Raw genomic sequence first — 11,849 nt, forward strand, 5'->3', positions numbered from 1 at the left:
TTTTCTGAACTCACTTAATATTTTTCATGGATAAAATTGCTCCTCAGCAAATGCAAAATTCACCATTATGCTCAAATTATTCCCTAATACATCAACTGGAACAAATTTGTCTAAGTGTTACAGCAGAACTGACAGCATGTTGCATTCTAACACTACATTACTTAAGCATAGCTCTTATTAAGACAGAAAGAAAGACTAAAGAAATTTATTATATATGTACACCAGACTCCAGACTATTTAATAAACAGATGTTAAACTGTTTTTATTTAAAAAACAGTTAATTTGACAAAGTTCACAGGCAAGGTGAAGGGAATGAGAAAAACTCAAATATGGCAAATCTGTTTTTAATTGTCATATAGTTCATTATAAATAATACTCTATAAATATGTTTCTTCCTTATATCAAGGATTTGGCCATATTTTAAAAAAGTAAAAACAAATACAGTTAATTTAAGCAGTTTATAACTCGATATGCATTATTTGAAAACCAAATTCACAGAAAAGATATCCAATTTTATCAAGAAAAATGAGATGGTCTGATATTATTAGAGTGAAAAAAAAGGATATATATCTCAGATAATTATCAATTATTTCCTGGTGTATAGATAAAGTAATTTTAAAAATAATGATAAACCAAGTTTGCAAATTCCAAAGTTGAAATCAAGTAAACCAGCAAAACTGCTACCAGCCAAAAGGTGTTTTATATTCATATTTATAAGAAATACAGCTAAGTTACTCATAGGAACACTAGCTTTCAGAAATGAAGACCAATAGACCATTCCCTCCCATACTACATAGAATAAAATCTAAATTATCTTAATATTTATTCTGTTTAATTTAAAAGCTCTCAGAAGAGGAAAACCTAATCACCTCTCTTGATAATGACCACGTTTAGCAACTCTCAATCAAGAAATGCAAATATATTTACTTTTATTGGAGTTTATAGACTTATAAAAGAAAATGAAATAAAATTATCAGGGCACTTGTATGAAAACTCCTTGGCAATTAGTAACAAAAACACTAAAGGAGTTCATTTCTATTTATAAGATAGAAATGGGAGTAAAACACTCAATTTCTAACTGCTTTCCTTTTATTTCTGGATATTGAGAATTGCTATCTAGATTGAGGGCAAGCAAACATGCAAGAAAATAGTTAGGGGCATGGTCATCATAGTTTTAAGCAAGTTATCTTGTGTACCTGATATCCTCATTTATGAAATGGGGATAATAATGGTACCCATCTCATAGGATAGTAGAGAGTAAAGCCTAACAATTAACACTCATTATGTGCTGCCTTGACATCTGATAAAATTGAAAGGACCTCAAATGGCCTGACTGAAAGTTCCCTTCCCCACTCTGTTCATGTGGATAAGGTCCCCTGGCCAAACAACTCCTTATCAAATGGACCAGGTACAATTCCTGCTTATCCCTGAGGTGCAGGTTTCAGTTCCTTACCTGCCTATGGAATTAGTCAAACAAGCCAGTCACAGATTTCCACAGGAACCAGGGGTACCTCACCCTCTTGACACTACAAAGCCTTCCTCCCACAGCTCCTGATTGTTCACTCCTGAGTGCAACCTCCATGAGGCCCTGGGTGGCATGCAGTGTTCTCTTCTCCTGGGCTGTGAGTATATGTAACTGATAAACTGTTACTCTCATCTGTCCAGTGTTGGGCATTGTGTTTGGCCATCCCTGTGACCCAAAGTTGGGAATCCTTCCCTCACTAATGGGATAAAGAGGATGTTATTAAAACAGGTAGTGAGAATATTATATGAGTTAATACTTGAAAAGCTCTTAAAACAGTGCCATAGTATCTATTACATAAGTATTTGCTATTATTAGAATTATGCAACACTGAGTTCATAAAGTACAATCTAACTACTCAAAATGTTTAAACGTTATCTAACAAGTTAAAGAAAAGATATATAGATTAGATAATTTAGAAAACTATTAATTGGCTCACAGTAGTCCTTTAATTCAATGTTTTGCACAACAAATGACCTAGACAATTAAAAATGAAGAATAAAATTGGAAAATAAAGCCACTTCAGTGAGAAACATTCATTTACAAAATAGTCGCTTATAGATACTCTATAATGAGCAGATGATCATTTTAAAGAATTAAAATTAGATTTTAAAAAATTATTAAAAATGCAGAAAGTCATCAAAATCATATGACTGCCTTGAAAATAAGAACAACTATTTAATATTTAACTACCCTTATTTTCCACACAGTAGCATATTTGGATGATTAAAACTTTATTCATGCCTTCACAATTGTTAAAGATAAATAATAATCAATGAATATCTATAAAAAGCCAAAAGGATATATGTTTTCCATTTTTACCTCCCTTCATAATTATTTAGAAAATATCTTACTCTCCAACCACAGAGTAAGCTCTCTAAAAGCTAGGTCATATTCTGTTACCTTTCTATTCTTCAAAAACCCTAGAATGTAAATATTAATTAAGTAGCTGTAAAATTAAATTATTTCATAAAGTAACTATCTTTTGCTATCTTCAGGTTCTAACAGATAACATCTCTAGATTAATATACAATGTTCATATTACATATTTGATAAATTCCTGAAATTTATACAGTAAGTCTTAGCTACCATATAGCATAAAAGTAGAGCAATACAATTGTAGCTATCTTTTGAATTCAAAATTCAAGAGAAAAAAACTAATTTTCTGATTAAATGTTAGTAAGTACATCAGGTTCCTAAAGAGAAATGCTGGAAGGATTGATATGATAACATGAAGGAACATGCTATAGAGACAGCTTTAATACCTTCCTTCATTTCCAGATTGTATGTTTCTACATCTACACATCGGAGTCCTCATTAGCCACCTACACACACATTATTATTCACTTGGCAATTTATCCACAGCTTCTATGGGTCTCTATTAAATCTAAGAGCTTTCTTGTTTTTATCTAAATGTGTCTTTAATTTACCACCTCATTTGGATTTCCTCTCTGCACTATCTTTCACTTAAATTATTTCTTCTTTTTGATCATTTCAACACAGTAATAGCTCTTAAAGTTTTTACGAAATACATGTTTCTTGTTAAAACAAACAAAAGACAATGAAGAGAAGTAGATGGTAAAAATAATTTCCAGTAATCCCACCACCCAGAAATTAATACTATTAATTTTGGAGTTCATCCTTCTATATCTTTTCAGCTTTTTAAAAATGAAAAAAAAAACCCTGCATAACCTTAAAAAAAAATCCAGCCTTTTCCACTCAATAACCTATTATGGACATCTGTTCACTTCAATACATGGATCTTCATCCTAAGAGTTGTCCAGCACCCCATTGTATTTATGTCACACAATTTGTTTAACCAATTCCCTCCTTAACAGTAACCTCAGGATATTAAGCATTTACTGAGGAGACCTTAAAGGTGTGTGATGATTCAACTGGAAATGAACTCTATACTGAGAAAATGTTTGGTCAAGGGGGAAATAAACAAAGAAAAGGACTAAAGATTACAAAGGATAATATGGTCTTATGCTTTAACCCCTAATATACAGCACTCTCACTGACCTTTACTGAAGGCTAGGTGGCCCAGCAGTGAGAACCAAAGGGCTCTGCCCCTTAAGTGGGTGTGGATGCAAGAGGGAACAAGGGAGGCAGGTTGCCAGCTGAGTCTTTTAAACAGAAGTGATCCGTAGACACAAAATTGTAGGAACCAGTCAGAAAAAACTGGCATAAATTGTGAAGCTTTTATTTTTAATCTTGTTATTGCTTCCAGTGTTCCAGAGATAATTCTGTTTAAATATAATCAAGAATGACCCATAATTTAGTCAGTATTTTTATTCTTTATGAGAATAAAATTACAACCAGGGCTAGGCAGCCCTTTTTTCTCAGGCATTGGCCCCAATCCTAAACTTATATCCGAGTTTCTCAAGTTTTCTATTAATCTGAAGATAATAATTACCACTCATTAATTGAGAGAAGAAATTGCTGTATAACACTGAAATTCTCAGATAAGAAGGGCTATGTAAAAAAAGATATGTTATGCTAGCTTAATCAGTCCTGTAATAAGTGACAGGAAATATTCTCATACCTTACTTTTTGCTGTACTGCTATTTTAGACCTTGAAAACGCTTTTTTAAATTTCCTTTTTTATGAGTCTCAGAGTCAAAAGCTGACTGCCCATTGCCATGGAGACAGTTCTATTTAAGGTACTATATTAGTCCTTTCCTCACAGAAGATAGAAAAGTGGTCAATAGAAAAGCATCACTCTCCATGGTTTAGAATTCATTAATTACATATGCTTCTGGGGCAGCCAGGACATAAGGGAATTTGGGGCGGCGGGTGGGGAGGGCAATTTAATACAGTCCATTATTTTTCCTGAGTACGATCAACACAGGTTGAATTTTAGTTTAAGCTAGAGACAATACGAGGAAAACTCCCATTATCTCAAAATTAGATGCAACCAAATAGCAAAATAAAATTACTTTAATTCACTACCCTAGATAGAACCGCAACTAAATGTATAGTCTTTTCTTTTCAAAGAGCAATCTTTTATCTTTTTGATTTATCTAAGGCCCATCTATAATATACATTGCTTACATCTGTTTTGTTTTAATTTTCAGGTTTCCTGATGTGACTTTCTAACACCCCATTTGTAATTGAAGAGTAAGCTACCAGTTTACAGGTGAAAAAGAATACTCATAATTTACATGCATATTTAATCTTGTCTAAGAGACTCAAAACAACAAAAAATAACATATCAATCCTATACCTGTCTTTAGGACAAACATCATTTCTTGCTCTGTTCAAGGAAAAAAAAAGTACAAGATAATCTTCTTCTCCAAGAAAGCTTAAAATATCAATCTTCCTTGAAATAAAAATAATCTAAAATGGTAAGACCCAACAGAGTCTACCAATGTTAGCACTTAAACACTTATTTTTATGTAAACAAGAAATATCAAAGGACATTTTCACTTGATTTCAGTCATAAACAAGCTTCCAAAACCCAATCTCTTTTTTTTCCTTAAAAGTTCAGAATCTAGCAACAATAAAATAGGACATTACATTTTTCTCAAGGTGAGAGCATATTGTACCTGCAGGTCTCAAATCTATATTTTTAAAACAGGCAAAAGGAATTTACCCGAATCTAGCGCTGGTACTATCATTATTATCTATAGAATAGGGATTTGGTATTGATGTAATTTGAAACTATTTCCTCTTTTTACCATATTTCTCAAACAACTGAAAATGCACACTGAAAATAAAATGGATGTATATAATTTTGATTTGTAGAAGTATTTGGTTAATAATCCTAGACCAGTGGTTCTCAATCCTTAGAGTATCAGGATCACCTGGTGGCCTCGCTAAAACACAGATTGATGGGTCCCACCTCCAGAATTTCTGATTCAGCACATCTGGGGCAGGGCCCCAAAATCTGCATTTCTAACAAACTCCCAGGTAGTGCTGAGGCTGCTGGGACCAGGACCACCCTTCCAGAACCATTGTCCTAGACATTAAACAAGCTCATTAGCCTATAGAAATGTTATTCCCTGTTAATAAATTACTTCAATCTTTCCCAAAATGAATCATTTTAAATAAAACAATAGCTTCAGTCTCTGGAGGGGAACAGCCATCACAGCAATTTGGCAAGGATATTAATTCAACCAAAACCAAGTTAATTCCTAAAAATTGCTATCCAGTGGTTGGATAACTGCTGTGAATTACAATGACATTCAGGAAAATAAACCCCTGACCAGCAGTAAATGGCATATGTCCCATGTTAATTCAGCTGGCCTTAAAAAGCAAGTGTCTACTATAAAATTGTGAAGAAGAACTCAGATTCTGAACATAAATTTTTCTTAGGAATAACTGTAAACCAATTATGCATTACACATGTTCCAGAAAAGGTATGTATCAAGTTTCTGTGAGTCCAATCTAGCTTTCTCACCGACTGACATCTTCATTTTAGAAATCCTTTATCCTGAATTGATTGATCTACAACTGACAGCACATTACATTTTAGTTTTAAAGTGCTCTACAGCTGTGTCAAATAGTTACTCATCCATAAACACTAAAATGCATTAAAATGACTATAAAGATAGAATAAAAGGAGGTGGTCTTATATAAAAACAATGCACTCCTCTCCTCTTTTATGGTCATGAAATGCATACCTTTCACTGAAAAAGTGATGGACAGGTTAGAAGTTCTAGAAAACAAATTGCTTTACTTTTATGACATCAGAGTACCTTTCATGAATGGTAACAGTGATTTATTAAAAGCTGAAACCGCTAAATGCATACTGCCACAACTGGTTCAATTTTCAGTGGGACTCTAAAACAAAGCAGGCACACCCAGCAGCATATTGATGGCAGGATTCTGAGTTAGTTTCATATTCAGTATTTTAAAAAATCTAATTGTTTCTATAAATATCTGAAGACAAATGGAGTTATCATCAAGGTACTCAATTATCAATTCTTTCCATTTGCCATTGTGACAAATATGTTCTCTGCAATAGCTTTAATAAAGACCATTAGTAAAGGAGGCAAGAGAAAAACACATAGATGTCGTGTACTTAGTTTAAAAGTTTAATATCAATTAAAAGTAAAATATTTCCTATTAATGGCTGCCTATACATCATGGGAATTTGTTTTTTAAAACCAAGTGCATCAGATTAGTGATTACTTCATAAGATAAAAGAGAACAAGATAAGAATGATCATCCAAATCAATTCATGGGTTATGTCTTTAATTCACTTCATTCTCTCATATGTAATCATAACAATATGCAATCATAACAAGATTTGGTAAAATGAACTCCCTACCAGATCCAGTTTGAAGCACACATTATTAAAATGCATAGTTGTCCACCTTCATTTCAATGAAAATTCTGATTGCCTGCATACAGTTTTAATCTCGTTCTTTGCATGGGCTGCGTCATTGCTCTGGGTATCATTATTTCTCAACCATGGAAAACATTCAGCCGCTTTCACAAACGTGCAACCTGGATGAATGGTGCCTTGTTATATTCACTGATTCAATGCTCAGTGTTAAATTTTTAAAGCTCATCTCCATAAAAAGTATCCTGAATAACTAATAATTTTCCATTTTTAAATTATTGACAGCCATCACTGCTCACCAGAGGAGGGGTTTCTGGGTTTTTGAATTACCCTCCCCTCACACACACTCCCCAACACCAACATTTACATATCTGCATTCAAGTACTACTCTTTTTTTCTTTTTGAGATTGGCACCAGAACTAACATCTGTTGTCAATCTTTTATTTTTCATTGTCTTCTTCTTCTCCCCAAAGGCCTCCAGTACATAGCTGTATATTCTAGTTGTAGGTCCTTCTGTTTCTGCTATGTGGGACGCCACCTCACCATGGCTTGATGAGAGGTGCTAGGTCTGCTACCAGGCTCTGAACCAGTGAAACCCTGGGCCTGCAAAGTGGGGCAGGCGAACTTAACCACTTGGCCATGGGGCGGCCCTTTAAGTACTAGTCTTATCAGCTCTGTAGTATGTATTTGTTTCACTTATTATATGACACACTTCTTGAGTGCCACTACATTAATGTTGGTTGAGGAAGACAGTTAAGGAATTAGGACTTTAATGGAGTAAGGCAGTGAGTTCAACACTTGAAAATTACTTACTGTAGAAAAACTACTATGCTTGTTGTACTGCCTATCTATAGTCATAAAGAATATCTATGGAACTACCATATATTCTCCTCTGTTGAGACCTCAAAGACAATATGAATGACAGAGCTCTGAAATCCTAACATGGGGATTCTGACCAGCAAGAAACACATTCAGACTCTGAAGTGACTGGTTTTGCACTATGACATATCAATCCAAACATTCATATAAATTAGGTTTTGGGAAACTCTCAAAACGTAACTTTAATTAAAATGTAGAGCTCTGTAATACATAATGGCACTTCTACTGAAATCAAACAAGGTGTGATAACTTCATAAGGGGTAAAAAAAACCCACTCTATTTATAAGTGCCAAGTGACCTGACAAATATGCTTTCAAGTATATTTAGTGTCTACAGATTTTTTAAAAGTTTTACTTTGGATGCATCCAAATTATGTGTACCCAGGTACCAAATAGACAGGTAATTCTAATTAGATGTTTTTACAAATGATGGTATTTATTACATAGTCAGCTTTTGATTAATTTTGCACGCCAATGAAAGTACAGTTAGAATGATATAGAAAATGTTTTTTTAAATAGGTACCATTACTATCTGTATTTGAATAATGAGCACAGCACAATTTAGAAAGGTCCTCTAACCTAGGCCTTTGATGCCAAATTCCTTGCCCTTTTTTCTATACCAGGTCAGCAGGAGGTCACCAAATACAACCAGGCGCCTCTTTTTGTACTGCTGGGAGCCAAGAATGGGTTTCCTATTTTTAAATGATTGAAAAAAATCAAGAGAATGTTTAAGACATGTGAAAATTATATAAAATTAAAATTTCAATGTCCATAAATGAAGTTTTATGAGAACAAAACCATATCCATTCTTTGAATTGTCTATGGCTAGTTTCATGTTACAAGGGCAGAGTTGAGTGGTTGTCACAGAGACAACTATTTAGGCCTTACTTTAGGCCTGTAAGCCCAAATATTTAGTATTTAGCCATTTTCAGAAAAAAATTGCCAAACCCTGTCCCATACTAACTGTCAAGTGAGGGGCATAATCTTGAAGACTCTTTGTGAGATCCAGATGTATGTTGCAACTCATCACACTGCTTAGACAAGAACTCTGATGTCTTAACTCTGTGTTCTTTCAGTGCCTAACAAGTAGGCACACTTAATGTTTGTTGAACGACTAAATAAATGAATGAAAGATATTCATATAGTACGTGAGTGGTTTATAAATGTTAACAGCCCTTATACTTCTTGCCTGCTTAAAAATATGAAGGCCCTGAAAGGGTAATAGCATTGAGACATAGAATAAGCATAAAATGACAATGTATATATTTTTACCAAAAAACAGAGAACTGTTTCTACATTCCTGTTTACCTAAGCATATCTTTTCCCTCATTTTTAAGGGCATTAAATACTAAATAGGTCTCTTGCATAATAAACAGAATACTTACTAGAATTCAAGCAAACCTTGGGTGTTCAACAATTCACTTTGCCCAAAGAAGATTAGAACCTAGACTTTAGAGTTATTTTAATAGCTACACACTATGAAACAATATCTCACAAGATTATTAACTACATAAGGCATACTCTACTAAAAAATAAAACTACAAAACAAATAGGTATTCTGCACTCCAACTGAGAATTCACTAATTTCAAATAATAAATTATACAAAAAAGTTTTGATTAAATAAAAGAATTTGAACTTTACTTAGGGTTTAGTGCTAAGGTACCTTTAGCTTAGGTGACTTTTGTTTTAATTCTTTTTTAGTGGATTAAATTTGCTGGACTTATTTTCCTTTACTAATTTATACCAAAAAAAAATTAAGATACGCAAGTTAAATTCTTAATTTTATATAAAAAGGAAACTTTCTGGAGACTTAAAACTGATTTTTTAAAATTTATATTACCTTAAAGACAACAACGAGTAGTAAAAAATATGCCAGCCAGCTTAAAATGCACCACGCTGGTCCAGAGTCTTAGTCAGCACAAAGTGAACAAGGAAAAGCCAGCTTGATAATGGCCTTTGGTTATCCCAACACCCTGATTATCACCCAATTTTTATCCCCTTCTTCATTTCAACTCCTACTTGAATACTGGATGGAACCGCATTAACACAGTTTTCCTATTAGACATAATAACCAAACATATTCTCGCAGTGAACATATTAAAAGATATTTTTTGTCAAAATCATTACCCTTTCTAGTGTTAAGTATACAAGTTAGGAAAGATAGCCCCCAGTGAAACAGTTACTTAGATTTCAGGATATATTTTCCCTGGAAACAAAGTGGTTAGGTTTCCAGGCTAATCAGTAAATGCCTACTGAACACAACTTTAATACTAACGGTACTCTGGAACTTGACTAGGTATCTTACTGTGTTTCTATGGAAAACTCTCAAGTTTCTAATTTACAAAGAGCAGAACCACATCTTCCCACAAACCCCTCCCCAACATAAACCCTTTGTAAAACCAGAAACTCTTCTGTAGACGCAGTATTGTAGGAGATGTAGGTGGAGGAAGATGAGTGTAAGGATACCAGTCTCAGGGTTTCTTTGCTTCCTTTTATCCTCATTTCTGCCTCAACACAGAAAGCCAAAATGAATGGTGGAAATGAGCAGTTGTGCTACTTCTTATCTTCATAAACAACTCTTTTTTTACTGCAAAAAATTTACCAAAAAGTGAGAACATTTCTTAGAGGTCAAGAGACACAATATTTAAACTCAAAATGTTTTTAGACAGTGTTTTTTGTCACAGATATTATAGCAGTATTGAATGAATCAATGTTATTGAACTAATGAATGACTGGTTGGCAAAAGGAGCAGGTCAAAGTTTGCTGGGAAATTAGTGAAAATATATACTAGAATTAGGAAAGAACAATCACACAATTAACAAGAGGTTTACACAGATAAAAGTGTTAACTAGATACATCAAAACAGTTCAGTGAGAACTTCAGTTTGTTGCTCAATTGATTTAACTTTATAAAGAGAAAACTTTCCATTTCTAATGTAAAAATAAAGTAGTAGAAAATATCTGAATTTGAAATCACCCTTATTAATCTCTTGAATAATTAGGTCCTATTCAGTTTCATTAATTTTACATTTTGTGAATCTTTTGCATAAAGAAAACATGTGGAATGTATGGAAATGCAGCGTTTATACCTGTAAAATGAGGCAGGCTTTGGAATTACACCTGGTTTCAGATGCTAAGTCTGTCACTTATTGGTACTACAATCTTAAGTAACTAAAGCTCTCTGAGCCCTAGTTTCTTCATCCATAAAATATAAATAATAATTCATTATAGGTTCGTTGTGATGATTAAAGGTGATACATATGTAGGGGTTAAATACTTCATACAATCTACAGCACACAGGTGGTATTCAGTAGAAGCTGAAATTGTTATTGATATTATAAAATGCATTTCAAAACCAAGAGTGACAGTCTCCAATTATTACAATAATCTTCCACAAAATCCAGCTTCAGTTACCCATGAGGTAAATTTGACCTTTCTAAATATTCAGCATATATCTATAACTGAAAAGAGAGATTTCATTTCTTCAATTGACGAGTTCCATCTCTGTACTAGAGGAAGATGTAAAAATATATATCTAGAAATGAGAAAATATACCTCCATTACAAGTAGCTATTAACCAGTAGAGAAAATGTGTCTTACTCAAATATATATTTTATACTTCAAGAAATCTCTGGTGCAAGAAATAATATGACCCTAAATCAGCCATTTTTATATGTGGTCATACTTATTCATATACATTGTGTTCAACACATTCTTTGTGAAACATAAGGTAAAATGTCTGTCATTCCTTATTAGAAGCTTTGAGCAGTAAAATGCAAGGTATTTCAATCCCCCATTGAATATCCCATAATATTCATGTGTCCCTCAGGGGACAGTCAATATCATGGCCCATAGACCAATAAATGACTCACTTCTGGGTAGATCTAAAAAGTAAAGCCTAGCTAAGGGGTAGTCCAGGCCTGCGAACAAATCTCTGGTTTAGTTACCAACGGAGGGTCTACTGGCCCAGGAGATCACAGCTCGCTTGGGAGACTTCCAAAGTAAGGGGCTTGCAGGGAGGTGGAAGAGAGGAAGGCTTAGCCAGAATTCTATGGTGAAACTGGAACCTCAGGAAGAGGCCTACAGAGAATGGTGGAAGCCTGAGGATTACCACTCTAAAATAGCCATTCTGTATAGAACACTAGCAGATTCCAGGAGG

General features: G+C 33.9%; 1 protein-coding gene across 10 annotated transcripts in view; it reads right to left on the reverse strand.

Moving 5' to 3' along the window:
- SESN3 (sestrin 3) overlaps positions 1-11,849 on the reverse strand; it is a 68,270-nt gene that overhangs the window by 44,163 nt on the left and 12,258 nt on the right. The window contains exons 1-3 of one of the 10 annotated variants that reach the window (XM_070622936.1): positions 11,563-11,799; positions 10,158-10,278; positions 3,545-3,768 (exon numbers count right to left, since the gene is read on the reverse strand). The exons of 2 other annotated variants lie outside the window; for them this stretch is intronic. Coding sequence is in view for 2 of the 8 variants with exons in the window: in XM_070622932.1 (XP_070479033.1) it covers positions 3,545-3,710 (166 nt within the window). In the remaining 6 variants the exon portion in view is untranslated. Of the gene's footprint in view, positions 1-3,544; positions 3,769-4,748; positions 4,779-10,157; positions 10,279-11,562; positions 11,813-11,849 lie in introns of those variants that run through there. 7 more of the 10 variants (XM_070622932.1, XM_070622941.1, XM_070622938.1 and 4 more) reach the window with 7 other exon arrangements.

Source organism: Equus przewalskii, chromosome 6 (assembly GCF_037783145.1).
Source record: "Equus przewalskii isolate Varuska chromosome 6, EquPr2, whole genome shotgun sequence".
NCBI lineage: Eukaryota > Metazoa > Chordata > Mammalia > Perissodactyla > Equidae > Equus > Equus przewalskii.